General features: G+C 44.9%; 2 protein-coding genes across 2 annotated transcripts; one reads left to right on the top strand and one right to left on the bottom strand.

The window, feature by feature from the left end:
* Nucleotides 1-616: 616 nt before the first annotated feature.
* Nucleotides 617-2571, top strand: LOC147425137 (folic acid binding / transferase). The gene is made up of 2 exons (XM_086500808.1): nt 617-1058; nt 1425-2571. Exons 1-2 carry the CDS (start codon nt 656-658, stop codon nt 1940-1942), a joined length of 921 nt encoding a protein of 306 aa, XP_086356934.1. The 5' UTR covers nt 617-655; the 3' UTR covers nt 1943-2571.
* A 3880-nt stretch (nt 2572-6451) lies between these two features.
* LOC147425136 (uncharacterized) lies at nt 6452-9120 on the bottom strand. Its single transcript, XM_086500807.1, has 2 exons — nt 7915-9120; nt 6452-7126 (listed from the first exon to the last, which is right to left on the bottom strand). The coding sequence occupies exons 1-2, from the start codon at nt 8954-8956 to the stop codon at nt 7047-7049; spliced, it is 1122 nt and encodes a 373-aa protein (XP_086356933.1). The 5' UTR covers nt 8957-9120; the 3' UTR covers nt 6452-7046.
* Between the last annotated feature and the right edge of the window lie 6160 nt (nt 9121-15280).

Genomic DNA, 15280 nt, shown 5'->3' with positions numbered 1-15280 from the left:
TTTAACGTCATAGAAAACTATCCCAAGAGACCTTAAAGATCTATCCGATATGCAAAATTGAACTCAAGACATGTTATTCAAGAGGGAAATGGCATAACCAAACTACCACACTTGAGAGAGAGAGATGTAACGCGCACATGTACCTTTCGCTCCTCAGGTGCTTCACTAGGGAATGGCTACTTGCCAGCTCCAAGCTTGTGCACATGTGAAGCGTTAGTTGAAGAAATGCCCTGCTTTGTTCTTGCTAATGAAGACATTGAGGTAGACTAATGGCTCAGCTCGCTTCATCCCACAACCTGTCAGCTTTTGCAGGCCTGCAAACCGCTGAGCCTTCTTCCCGCCGCATGAACAAATGTTTTTGAACGTGGTGAAGGGGAGGGGCTCCATTACGTTGATGACCTTCAACACCGGTTGCTTGCAGGACAAGGGCGTGGCAAGACCTCGTGATGTGGAGGGCGCTTTTCGATCAAATGCATGGCCAAACGGTGCCTATGCGCACCATATGTGAGAGAGAGAGAGAGAGAGAGAGAGAGCCAGAGCCGATTTATTTCAGCGGAAAGGAGAAGGCCACGTGGAGCAATTGTATCTCTTTTAGACCTTTTCACAAGTCGCCCAGTCCTCAAGTGTGTGAAATCGAATCTAGAGATTATCGATTATGAAGGCAGGAGTGGCGAAGGAGGCGTTGGCATCCTGCAAGCTTTACATTTCTGAGTCCAGAAATCAGAAAGCTCTGGACGCCATAGCCGCAGCAGCGGCAGTCCACTCGCGTCAAGCGCCTCTTCTCAACACCTTTCCTGATCAGCACTACAACAGGGTGGGCTACACACTAGCTGGAGCCTTACCTCCATATCCAGAGCAGAAGTCCCCTTTAAAGGCTGCTGTGCTAGACATGGTAGCTGCTGCGCTCTCCCACATAGACCTTCAGCAGCATGTGGGTTCCCACCCACGTCTTGGTGTCATCGACCACATCTGCTTCCATCCTCTTCGTTCCGCCTCTTTACCTGTGGTCGCGTCGCTTGCTTGCAATGTTGCCTCACACATCAGCTCTCAATTTGCAGGTTAACTTTTACTCTGTTCTTGGGACTGCCATTGAAGAGCTTATGTATGCAAAGTGCTCATAAAAAGGCAAAATGGTCAGGGACTTTCCAACAAGGCTTGCAATCGTGAAGACGTTGCATAACTTATGATGATACAGTGATCAATGTGTAACCAATGCTGCATATGTTGATGACATAGTAATCTGTTCTATCCGTAGGTATGTGCTGGGACACTAGAAGGCTATTATGTAAATAATGCTTCCTTTTAAAGCTTGAGTGGCTTTGAGGGTGACGACAGAGGTTTTGGGCTTAATGATGGCGAATTTGAAGGAATTGTGAGTCTTTTTTTAATAATTTTTTCAATATATGTTATTTCCTTGCTTGCAGTTCCAACATTTGTCTATGGGGCAGCTCACCAAGACAATAGGCCTCTTGCTGCCATAAGGAGAGCTTTGGGATACTTTTCTCCAAACACAGAGGGGCAATGGGCGGGTTATGCAATCTCACAGCAATTAGGCTTGGTGGCAGATTTTGGGCCTAATATTGCAAGCCAAAAAAGTGGAGTTGTGGTAGTGGGTGCATGCCCATGGATTGCCAATTATAACATTCCGATCCTGTCAAACAATTTGAAATTGGGTCGTAGGATCGCCAAGAATGTGAGTAGTCGAGGTGGGGGGCTACCCGCATGTCAAGCAATGGCGTTACTTCACGGTATGAACAGGATGGAGATAGCATGCAATCTGACTGATTTAAAACAAACCACGGCTGAAATGGTCCAAGAGGAAGTCAGGAGGCTTGCGGAGTCGGAAGGTCTTAGCACGTTATGTGGGTATTTTACAGATCTATCTGAAGCTCAAATTACAGACATGGCTTATAAGAAACTTTTTGAGGATGAAGCTTACTGATTTGACATGACTATGGAGGGTCTCATGAATGGAGTACCTTGCGAGGCTTTCCATCCAACATATCCTCTTTTTGTCGATCCACATAACTAACAGTTCAAATCTATCGTCTTTGAAGTGTTGAAGAGCTGGTATGATGATGTAAAAGGTGATCTTGGGGTTGATGCAAAGGAGAATGTGGCTGCAGAAAATGCAGGTGGGGGCCTACATACTGAAGTTGCCTACCTGGTTGAGGCTGTGCTGAAGGTATTTATGTGTTTAACGTTTGCATTATAAGCTCTAAAAGAGAGATCATTAGACTGAAGTGTAAACATCTAAGATGTTGGAGATGTTACCCACTTTGTGACGCTCCAAGATGCGTCGCCAAAGTGCGTTGTTATGTTCTTGTGCTGCAATTTGAGAACTTGAAATGAACAACAAGATGCATGTAGGGAGGGGAGAGCCTTGTAAAAGATGCTTAAGTGTCTTATATTCTTCGGCAAGTTTCTGAATGAAAGGCTTCCTCTTGTTAATACAAGAAGAAGACAGGTAAGTAAAAAGGTTTTCTTGTACCAAGAGGACTCATGAGGATACTTGTTATGTAGAGGAAGATTCTTTTTCAATAAATGCCCAACTCTGTGTTTAATGTGAAAGTATAGCAGTTCTTTTCTACCTCCGGAATGTACCTGAATGGGAGAACCAGTTTTGAAGGACTTTATATAACCATTTCTCTCCCATTTAGGGCTCATGCCTCAGTTACATATGGAGAGCTTGGGCAACCTTCTCTCTAAGCCTCCAAGATTGAAGCCATACAAGCTCTAGCCTCATGGACCAAAAGTCCCTTTTGAAGTGTTTTGTATGCCCCCCATTCTGAGCCATTCCTGTTCCATACCTTCAGCAGCCGCATTTCCCGCTGTGGGTCATGGACCAAAAATTGCATGTGTAATGTTTTTTTAATGCTTCCCGTTTCGAGCCATTCCTGTTCCTTACTTTTGGCCCCGTTCCCCCCTCGTCTATAAGCGTCACGGGATAAACTCAAGGGATCTACGGTGGATGTTCAATCCACCGTTGATCCCAGCTTTGGATTATGGATATCAAAAAGTTAAGGCCCCCATGTGCCCGCATCACAACTTCACCCCACCACCTCCCGCTCCACACACAGAGTACCTATCCAACCCGCTTGTCGCGATTGCTTGAAACTCCAGTAACGCAGTACTATATATAGTACTGCCCCCCCCCCCTGCTGCATCAATCCAACGGCCCAAAGCCCTCCCCGTCCCGCCGATAACGCGCCAGCCGTAGATCCCTTGAGTTAGGCCCCGTGTCATTTATAGACGAAGCCGTTTCCCGCTGTGGGTCATCCTTGTTTCGAATTCCCCTCATGGAACCATCAATTGCATAGTCTTAATTGTTTTTTATGCCATCCATTTGCATGAAGTCGTAGCGCTACTAGGAACGCTGCGTCACAAGTGTTGTCACCAAGCGTTGTTTCTCAACCTGGATTATTCTCAAAATGTTGGCATTAGCACTGAAGGGACTTTTTGAAGATCTCATAGTCGAGAGAAGATGGTTTTATAAGAGCACTTGAGCTTTGAATCAGGTCCGATAAGTCATTTTCATGGTAATATTGGTGCCCATTTTAATTCTGGCTTGTTTTAGCCATCCACATTTTTCACAGCTCTATAGCACATACCTGGTACACATGCATACATACACACGGGTGTACACGTGCGCATGTGATTACATTGAGTCCAAGAGCAATACTGCCATACACAAAGGTCCACAATGCCATACACTGCCTTGCTATTGTAGAGCGAGAGTGTGTGTGTGTGTGAACCCTTATAGTGGGCTATAGTAGACCACATTTGGCCAATTGCTCACGATTTGCCTTAGGCATCGTCATCATTGTACATGACAAGTGTTCTTGAGGTGCGTTTTCTAGAGTGTAGTCTCATCATCTAGTTGACCTTGCCTTGGTAGCTTTTCCAAGCTACCTTGGTAGCTTTTCCAAGCTACAACACTCTGAGCCTGTCTCCTTTGGTCTCTTCTTAGTTCTAGGTTTTGAGTAGGTTTACCACCGGCCATGTTGCACTTACCATTCTCAGACGCGGCCAATATTATCAATGCTGTTGATGATTCTTTTTGCATGTGTCGGATGCTTCTGTTAACTTGTCTTTTGTATGTTCGTTTGCTTCTTTCAGCCTTAGTTGTTTGTTTTCTGTGCGCTTTGAAACTTGCTCCTTGGGAAATCCAGGCGTTGCATTGTATGGAAGAGTGGAGCTTGGTTGTGTACGTGCACCCATTCCATCTTGTCCATACTCGTTAGACTTCATGTTTGGGACTTCAGTGAGTGTGGGTGGATATGTGAGGGTTGTTTTGTCAGTATGATTTATGTTTTTTGGTTGCTACTACTTTCTCTACAAGGTCTTCTGGTGATGGACAGCTTCTTGTTGGCCTCAAAGATTCTTCCATTGTCTCCTTGGAGCTAATCTCAAAGGAGTAGAGGGCTATGAATGTTTTCAAGGAGTAGAGGGCAACAGCTTTTGTCAACAGAAAATTTGTAATGCCTCCAAGAAGACTGACATTAGCAGTAAAATTAAGGAGTAAAGTTGGAAATGACCCCTGCATTTCACAAATAGGTAGGCAAGAGAATCCTATGATCACTTCACTTTTGTAATGGGAGCTTAGTATTTAATATCTCAACAGAAGTGTTCCATGGAGACTTCTATTGGTAGGTGTTAGTGTGGTTGTCATATAGATTGCATTTGTGTGCTCCTGCGTGCACGTGTGTGTGTGTGTGTGTGAGAGAGAGAGAGAGAGAGAGAGAGAGAGAGAGAGAGACACACAGCAGCAAATGCTTTGTGCTGCTAGAACCATTCTCTTCTGGTGGTCATTACATTCACCATGCTCATCTTTTGCAGAAATGACAAAATGATCATTTGACTGCTGTTCTTTGATGACGAAAAACAAAAAACATTCCTCCTAACACCTTCCACTCTCAATTGCTCACTATGTCATATTGAGAATGGAAGGAATGACAGCTTCATGTTTACAGCATTTATTTCCGATGAAGCTTCAGCAACTCCCTCATCAGTTATGTTTACATACATGTACAGCATCTAGGATCAAGGATGTGCTTGATATAAATCTCCACCACTGATGTCTCCCACATATTTTCGTCCCAGCATCATGTTTTAACCACAGCTACTTGTAAAAAAATATTGTTAGGTGTGTCGATTGAAACAAGTGGTCAACAGAATTCATCCTTACTCAACTCAGAGAGTAGGGGGGCGGCTGTTTTAACATTCGAAAAGCCAGCTTTAACATTGCAATTTCCAAGGTTCGAATCATGTTCAAAGAGATCATAAAAATTAGTCACAATGTGGCGGAAGTTACTTTTCTTGATTACCTATACATCCACAACCTCATCTACTTTCTACAGTAAGCCCCTACCACAAATTACATAACTATCTCTTCCCTAAATCTATGAAGAGATTGATATGATTCTACAAAATAATCTTCCACAAATGCAGAAGAGAGGCTTCAGGCAAGGAACAGAACATTTGACACTAGCAATTTCTTTACTATCTGTAAATAATCTAGGCATGAGCCGTGTTGGAACAATAATTCTAGAGACTTATTGAAGCTCTCGGTTTCTCTGCAGATGGACTACTACTAGTCCTTCGGGCGCCTTCAGCTGGATGGATGCAATGTGTCGTGAAACTTGAGTAAGCTAAGGGTGATGACATACTGGGCTCCAACTACTATATTATTAGCTACATGTCAGAAATACTTTTGTCATGCAGTTGGAACTAGCAAGACATGCACACCCACTATTTTGCAAGGTTGCACTTACTTTTTCAGCTTTGTTTAGCCCACAAACTCGTCGTCTATAAGACGACCACCACTTTCATGTTAGTACTTCATTAATCTGTCACAACAAGAAAACTCCTCCCTACTGAAAACCTACCCCTCGTCAACACCTTCCTTTCACATAATCCTGACAAGAAAGCATCTACAACAACCAACTGCACGTACTAACGCTCCCCTTGTCCAGATATACCCTTGCAAGGGGTCTGATAATCTTCCACCACTTGCAAGCATGCCATTGTCAGCTTCTGGCTGCGATGGTTGATGGTTGGTGCAAAACAGTAGTGGCCAAACCCACATTCTCCACTTTCAACTGTTGTGGCGAGCCCACGCAGGTAAGCGACAAACAGCGTTAATGGAACTTTGGCTTTGCTTCACCTTGCAGCAAGTGGAGATGATACATCATTTCAGCTGAACAACAACAAGAACAGATTCGAAGAGTAGCCAGCGGTGCTGAACTCCAGCAGCTGCTGCCTCTGCATGCCGCCTTGCAGTTCACAGCATAGACAGATGCACTCCAGTAGAGGGCACAAAGAGTGTCATCAAACTCTGCCAGAATGGGCAGAGAAGGAGTGGGGCCTGCCCCACCTAAACCGCACAAGGTCCATATCATGGCAAACTCCACAGCGCCTACAATTATACACATGAAGTAAATAGTCCTGCTTTAAGCAACAAGTTCATCCCATCGACAGATCTTGCCCTTCAGATTGTGCCCAGTACAAATATATACTATCATATACAGCCCACAAAAACCATTAGGAGTAACAATGCTATTGTCTTGCTTGCATCTTTACCCAGGCTTGGGAAGGGAGCAGACATAATTAGAAGCTGGACAAGGCCCCTGTGCTTAGAAGACGCCAAGAGCCTGTAGCATGATTGCAAGGTACATGAAAGGCTAATGTTAATAGGATAAAGGAAAACATTATCCGTTATGCAGAAATAGCAGAGCTGCATAAAGAGAAGACTTTGCAGACCATGTGCCTCTGCATTCGACAGGGGTACCAATGATACAAAATCCGCCATAATCACAAAACATGATCTCTTTACTCACTAAAGAAGATCAAACTCCTTTGTGCTGAAGGCAACAGCTCGAGCTAAGGTCCGGAAAGTAAAAAACTTCAAACGTCAGCCATATACACAAAATGTGCAACAGTGACATCGTTGAACACCAAACTGCAACATGTTGAAATCTGAAATCTGAATCTTTTAGATGGCTTTCTTGTGAAAGAGAAATTTATCGGCTTCACAGCACTTAAGACTAGTAGCCCTGCTTGACAGAGCATGCCACTGCTTGCGCCCAATGTCGCAGCCTTGTCTTGACTTGACTAGGATGGTCACCTGAAATCACCCACATTTTTATCAGACGGTTTCATATAGAAGGGCCAATCTCACTTACAAAGGAATCTAGTGACCTTCACAAAACACTTCAACTTTCCCAACCCCTTTCTGTTTACCACATCCAAAATCAATGTACAATAAAGCTACAGATGAATATGCATTTTTAAGAGTTCAATGCTGGTTTGGAAGAATCTCAATAGTTGCTTGATGCCTCGCAGAGATCATCAAAATTTCAAACATGCATCCACAATCCAGATAATAATCCAATACAAGCTTTGTGTATGATCAAAATTCAATGTTAATGAGCAAGAAATGTCTCTAGCATCACATACATATGTTTTTTTTTGTGATTGAAATGCAAGTCTGATGCACAACGTGTAATGCCGGACTAAGAAATGCTAATAACTCAGCTTCAGCTTGCAAAAAGGGCAATGCTGAGCTTGGGGAAAGCCGAAATCCTTCCGAACATTGAAAGCCACTAGGAAACTGTTCTAGAGATTCAATATGGTTTTACACCTAGAAAAGACAATACTTCTGCCAAAAACCACTCAAAAAGAAGAAGGCCAACCATTGCGATGAAGTGAAGTTGAAGTAAAGACCATCTCTTGAAGGTGAAAGTGAAACTGGTGAACTCTAGAAGGTAAAACTATCTGTAGCACAAGGCTGTAGAAAAAAATCTCCATGACACACACAACATGTGATGCAGGTATGAAGAAACACAAAAAATCGTATGGTATTTTCAAACAAGCAGTCAAAACATGTTAACAATAAGCTGCAGTAAGACCAACCTGGGCTAGAAATACGCCAATTCTCGCTAGATGGACTTGACGCGCTACCCGCACTGTTGGTCCGAAGAAGTGCATTCCCTTCTAGGGGTGACACAGGTGAAGAGCGTGTTTGCGCATCAACAAAGTTCTTATTGATTGCATAGTAGAGCTCCAGGGCAGGAAGTGTGCTTCTCAAGTTACATCGCTCGCTGTAACTAAATCCAAATCCCAGGTCAATGGAACCCCGGAGTTCTTCCAAATCTTCATCTGTCAGGCTTTTTGTTCTCATCGTCTTGATGGACGACCTTGGAAAAGGCTTTCTCCTGAAGCTTTGAGTTCTTCTACTGGTTCTTCTAGTGCTGTGATGCATATCCTGGATATGGAGTTCCTCACCATGGCTTACACCATCGAGATTGTCACACCCAACAATGTGCTTACCAGTGCCCTTATCGTTGTCATTATGTGCACCGCCTTCATCGCTTTCAGAAGAGCTAACGCCTTCGCTGGCATGCTCGGACAGCGCATCATAAAACCCTTCATCAGCACCATACTCTTCATCTTCATCACAATCATCATCCTCTTCATCAAGAAGGTACTGTTCCTTCTTACGCTCCCATGCTTCTTCTCTGTCAAGATCTGTAGAAAAGGCCTTACCTCTGGTTGAGAACTTGCGAAGAGGATATGGGGGCTTGGAGGTTGAGCAGGCGCATTCAGCAGACTCCGTAGATGACTTGTCTGGGTGTGCAATGTCCACGAGGGGACGGGCATTGCACTCAGCAGCAAGGGACTGAGAAAGGCCACCTTTGAGGCTGCACACAGAGGACTCGAGCTTCGCAGGGGCTTCGATGGTACGAATGTGAGAGCCCTCAAACGCATCACCATGTCGCTGACGAAAGGACCCAAATGCGGCAAAGGGCTTTGGGCACTCAGAGACATCTCTGACCTTCTGGTGGTCGTCTTCTTCACGAAGGGGCAGGTAGAGATCTGCCACTTCCTGCTCAAGAGCAGTAATGCCCAGCTTGGGGCAACGGGAGAGATGGTGGGGAGAGGTTCTCTCCTTCATTCCAGGAGGAGTTAGCGCGCTGAGCGCAGCTGGAGAGGGCAAGAGTCTGTACAGAGAGAGAGAGAGAGAGAGAGAGAGAGAGAGAGAGAGTTACGGCATGAGGCCCTGCAGAGAGCCTTAGGCCCCCTTCCCCGCAGGAGGGCAATTGTGAGCAATGCACGAGATTGCTCTTCTCGGCCTTTAGAAGAAGGACCAGGTACAGAATACAGATCCCCTACGTCACCAACAGATGACCACCCTAGAGAGAGAACGAGAGTGCTGAGGGTACCCGGTATGCCTGCGTGTGTGTGTGTGTGACAGAGAGAGAGAGAGAACGAGTAAGTAAGAGAGTGAAAGGCTTTCTAAAAGAACAGAGTCCATGTGGGCAGAAGTAACTACAAGGCACTTTTCTAGCTCATATTGGCATTTTTGCATTGTCTTCCACAGTTGAATAAGCCTCCATTCCCACCGTTTTCAGAATCATGCCTCCATTGTGCGAATTTTCAAACCATAATGGAAAGCATTCAAGCCCTACATCTAGCATGTTGGTTGTTGTTCATGCTTCTCTCACCTTTGAGGGAAAATCTCCAAATGGCACCACTAAAATTAAGGGCGAACGAGACCCGCCATAGGCAATAGCGCGAGCTCGTGCATACTCCAAGCAAATAGATTCGTATGTGTGACTTACCTTCTTAGACAATAATTTTGATGGGGTAGGGAATGGACACCGAGTGTCCTTTCCTCGAAAAATTGACGACTGCATGGTGAGCGGCAGGAAGGCCGCGAGCCATGGCGGGAGCCAGTTTTCGAGGGAAAGGACACTCAATGTCCATTCATGGTTGTCACACAGGTTCATAGGGAGGGGGGCCAGGTATTGAAGACTGTGCAGTCGGCTACTGAAAATTGAACGTGTGCACAGGATACTCGCTATCAATCAGTACATTGCGTGTGTTGACTTGGCCGACGTGGAACTTTTTTATCCACTCGTCACCATTCCTTGCGCTGACATGGCTGACGTGGACCACCTTAATTCATGCACACTTCGCTATCTTATTCCCAGGGCTGACATGGAGCTTCTTCGTTCACGCTCAAAAAACCATCGATCGTTCCCAACGCTGAGTTGTTAGTAACAGAATTCATCGCAGCCTATGCAGCCTATTCCACGTGCTGACATGCCTACGCAGCCTACGCAACGTGATTTCAGGACTGTTTTGATTGGACAAATGCAGCTCAGATTATTGGGGCTGAGGTGTCAAGCATCGAGCAAGTGGATTACGACATGGAATGGTGTCCAGATGGACGGCCAAGATCGACAACCCCCCGACCTTGGACTGAGAGACGAGGTAGACCGACAAGAAACACAGTGCACACGTCGTAAAGATACAACTTAAAACTAAGTTCATTCACACGGTAAGTGCAATCATGGCAACAAAGGAAGTGACTACTAGTCTACTTGCTTGTAGGCCACCAAGGAGAGGTGTCGATGTTTTACGTGTGGCACCACCCTTTCAAGACAAGGTGGGGAAGGGTAAAAACAAACCAATAAAAAGAGGCCACATGGGTATGAAGAAGTCAACCAAAGCAACCAACTCATCAAAGGCATCAAGTGTAGAAAACTAGAGTTTAATAATGATCAATCTACACCAAATTCCAAGGGAGATTGAAATGGAGATACAAGTTTTGCTTCTCAAATTTTTATATTCTTTTTTTAAGAGCAAATTGCACATATCCCGTGCGAGACGATATAAACGTCGGTGAATGCTACCAAGGTCATTTGGTCGGACTCGAACCCATGATCCGAGTCACAACGATCGAGTACTCCACCAACCAAACTAGCTCCTTTGAACAAATTTTTATTTTTATATTCTTAAGGGCGAAGGTTCAAGGAAGGAGAGGGGGGGGCGCTTGGGGCTTGACCTTGTTGGGTTGTTGTCACACCTCTATGATTGGCCTTGGTGGTTCCCCCCACCCACTTCCATGGAATTTCTCTACATTGTGCACCTAGAAATTATATTCCTTGGGCACTAGGCGAAGGATCCTCTCCCACTACTTCTTCTACATGGCTACAACAACTACAGCTCCCCCCCTTGGCCTCCTTCCCCATGATTTCATTCAAATTATTCAAGATGCCCACCAAGCTCGCCCTTTTCAAATCCCTCCCCACCTTCGTATGCGTCCAAAAATGCATGGTGTTCTTCAAATCAACTCCTTTTCCTAAAACCCTAAATTGGATTTTTGGGCCTACCTTGAGGAAAAGATCCGTGGCCCTTGCGGTTAGACAGGTCACTTCATTGAACCAATAGAAAAATAATTAAGATCACTTCCCTTTAGGGTAAAGGGGCCAACTTAAGGTCACCTAAAAGAAAACACACACTCCGGAAAGCACGCTAAACAGAATCGAGTGCTTAGATGCTCAAAATGAAGATCGAGATCGTCTCTACCAACAACAAAAATCTGGAATCAAGTTGCATTTATACAGGCGAAGAACGTCCGCACAACATTTTTTATGTGTATAAAAAATGGGTGTAAATAGGAAACCAGAATGGGAGGGCATTTAGAGGCAAATCTAAATTAACAAATCAAGGTTAACAATTAGGCTTTTCAGTTATAAATCACGTCACCCAATTTTATTTGATGTTTTGGCCTCCCAGAGGCAAATCTAGGCATGGAATAGGAGCCCTCAGCCTAGAGGTTAGACACCTTTGGGACAGTCAATTTGCATAGGGTACAGGAGCCATAATGCGACGTGCACAAGTTTAAGGCCAGGTTCATACGGGACAAGGGAAGATCTTTTACCTACATGTTGGTGCATTTCATTGGGCCAAAAACGAGGCGTGCACATTTTCGAACCCACCGCAGTTGAACACAAATCTGATGACCACGAGGTACAACCTCAACCACTCCACCAATTCCTATTGGATGCCGTGTTGAGCATCTTAGCTTAATGTTATGCTTTTGCATTTTGTGAATAGAGAGCACAGCAGCATACATGACGACAAGCTTTTGTCGGGCTCGTCTGAACTCGGCCTAAGGATAGATTCCCCCCCATTTCTAACACTTAGGCAAAAGGTTAGCATCGATATGGAGGGCATCCATTGGCTAGGTTGAGGATCCAAGCCCACACCGAGAGTCGTATTAAACGGCATTCATTGTCAATAACTATTAGAGTTATGCGATGTTTTGCATTGGAAGTTTGAAAGCATGTTAAAAAAGGTAGCGGCACCATTGCTCGAAAACAACCATTTTCTTGGCCATGTTTTTTAAGGGCAAAGTAGTAGACAATCGAGCTTAACGCCAAAAATTAGGGTATTTGCAAATATTTATAACTGAAAAGCCTAATTGTTAACCTTGAAACTCAAGGTACATTGGAATTACTAGTAAAACGGTGCCGCCTTCGGCGGCGGCATGGCCCCTCTTACTTCCTCTTAAACCCCCTTGCTTCCAATGCCTATTCAGAGAGGGTTTTGGACCACTGGCCAAAGTTATGAGATAACAAGATCAGAGATGCCTTGGCTATTTTTATTGGAGCTGCGCAGACGTAGGGAGAGCCTCTCGAGGAGACCAGACAGTAGGAGACACTCACAAAGGGAGATCTTTGATTTCTTTAGACTACATATGTGGCATTCAGATGAGCAAGCATTGTAACAGACTTCAGAGGAGATTACAGGTCTGCATGTGCAGTCGTCTAGAGTAACCTAATAAAGCACATTAGTAATGAGAGGCGGAAGAGAGCAGGAGCGTAACACCGTAGGCTACCATACGTTGGCAACCGTCTGTGAGACATTGAGGGAAACAGCCTAGGCACTGTCCTAAAAGCTGCTCAACGGCGTCCTACTGTTGGTGGTCAAAGGGCTCTGACTCTTTGAGCTCGACTGGAAATTTCAAGTTTGCCTTTATTCTCTTCGGTTAGGGAAATGTATCCACATACACACACACACACACACACACACACACACACACACACACACACACACACACACACACACACACAGAGCCAACACTTGTCCTTGGTCCAATGTGCAAAAAAAGAAGAAGAAGATCTTCCTTCATCATGGAAGGGAACTAATTCTACCTGTAAAACGACGGCATGTAGAGAGAGAGAGAGAGAGAGAGAGAGAGAGAGAGAGAGAGAGAGAGAGAGAGCTTGGCAAAAGCAGACTTTGATGCTCGCTAGGACTTCTCTCCTTGTAGGGCTTGTTGTAGCATCGCCATCACCTGCTCATGATGCTCTTATTCAAGCTAGGAGGTTAAAGTTCTACATGTGCAGTCGGCTAGAGTAACCTAATCAAGCACATTAGTAATGAGAGGCTCGAATGGAAAATGTATTTTTCTAGCCCTGAGCCCCTGAGCTAGTTTTGAAATCTGTAAATACACGAGTCCTCATAAATTTTAGAAAATGCACATCAGTGAGGTGGATAGTGTGTCTAGCTTGGACAAAGCAAGTGACTCAACCACTGTGAGATTGGGGCACCCCTACTCCTCCAATGATCCTCGTGGTCTTTACTACTAGGGTTGTAGATGCAACAAGCCGGTGCACTGCAAAATACTACATACAAAAGTCCATACCTTCGGTGACGATTCCTATGCAACATTAAAAGAGAGTCATGTGAGAGAGCGAGAGTAAGAGTGAAGTAAGAGAGCGTGTTAATACACACCTACTAGATTGGAATGCTACACATGCACATGAGTGAGGACATGAGAGATTGAGAGGAGGAAAAACGATACTAAATTGGAGCCAACCCTACTTCTTGGTTAATGGATCCATCAATGAACCGAGGTAAGAGCTATTTGATGATTTGAGAAAGGTTATAAAAAGAGAGAGAGGCCAAAGTCCATATATGCATCCATTGTGAGACATCACATCTAGATGATGATCTAAAGATAAAAATCCACCACTACCTGTCAACCATTTGAAAAATGACAATCAATAAACATATTACAGTTAACAATAACATACTGCCCCCTTTAGAAAGAAATTGCCATGAGCTTGCACTACCAGCGAGCACTCATCTTTTGAGAAGGCCATCTCAAGACAAGTGGTAGTGGAAATATATGTTTGATACAGTTTTTTACGCTAGAAAGGCTCCAAGAGAGGCCAGTTGGGATGGTAGATCCATGTGTCTAAAGTGGTGAGATTATGCTTTGGGATGTAGCGTTTGAGATGCTCTACAAGCCAGTCCAAACGGCTCCTCAAACGGAGCTACAGATTGAAAGCTATGGTTATCCAAAGTTAGAAGGTCTTGCAGATTCCTGACCGACAAGACAAGTAGGGACAGGTGGTCAGAGCTGATTTGAGTAGATAGATGCAAAGTACTTGAGTTGTGAAGCATTTCTGTCTTTGTCAATCCCCAATCGGAGCTTAAACGGACAAGATATGGCCAGTCAAAGCTTTATCATGCGCCATTTATGGGCCAAATTGACTGCATTGGTAGACATGCCATCTAGTAGTTTTTGGGCATGACCAAATTTTGGAGTATAGTGTGCACTATATGGGGTTGATGGGATTTGATGGCACGAAAAACGGAGTCCGAGTCGGCAAGATATTGCAAGTTGAAGTTGGGGTACCCTTGCCCGAGAAGTGGTGATAGATGTTTTTTGCCAGTTTTGGCGGCTTGGGTAAGTGGACCCAGGAAACTTGGAATGTGGCAAGTTGGGCATGGGTTGAAGTCGGAAAAGTGAGCTTGTGTTGGGATTTTGCGGCATGAAAGGAGATTTTGAAGGTTTTTTCAAGTAAAATTCAAAATGATTTGGAGGGGTGGCCCTATGGCCGTCATGCGGCGGGTGTTGTTGGCCCATATGCAAGGTTGGTATCCATTGAGGCATTGTATATATATAGGACCGTGAGGTCTATATTGAACACAAGGGGAGAGAGAGGAGAGCTCCCTCTCACGTTGCTATGGTGGCCCTTGGCGGGCGTTGCGCAGGTGGTGCGTGCCGCGGTGTTGAGCAATGCATTAGTGGCAAAACCAGCGAAAGGTGGATGGTTTCGGCAATGGCTGAACGCGGAGCAACTGATGATGTGGCACGCTCAATTGGGGTTAGTTCACACGGCCATGGGCCAATTTTATTTGAAGAACATTGGAGGGAGCACCAACGGCGCTGTCGGGGCTCCAAAAGAGAGAGAAGACTCACATGCGAGCCTTGGGGTCCAAGGAAACCAAAAATAGAGAAAAATGGACCAAAAATAGATAGGACTCACACGCCCATAAGGGGCCAAATTTTTGGTTTTGGAAAGGAATCTTCTGGGGCAACGAGGACTCCAAGAGAAGGTTTTTTTTCTGGACATCGAGGAAGTCTAAGAGGAGGAGAGAGTTCAATGTGGAGCCATGAGCTATGGACCTTGCC

This window comes from Adiantum capillus-veneris, chromosome 25, assembly GCF_014529385.1.
Source record: "Adiantum capillus-veneris isolate H3 chromosome 25, ASM1452938v2, whole genome shotgun sequence".
NCBI classification, from domain to species: domain Eukaryota; kingdom Viridiplantae; phylum Streptophyta; class Polypodiopsida; order Polypodiales; family Pteridaceae; genus Adiantum; species Adiantum capillus-veneris.
This window is presented reverse-complemented; position numbering and strand designations above follow the sequence as displayed.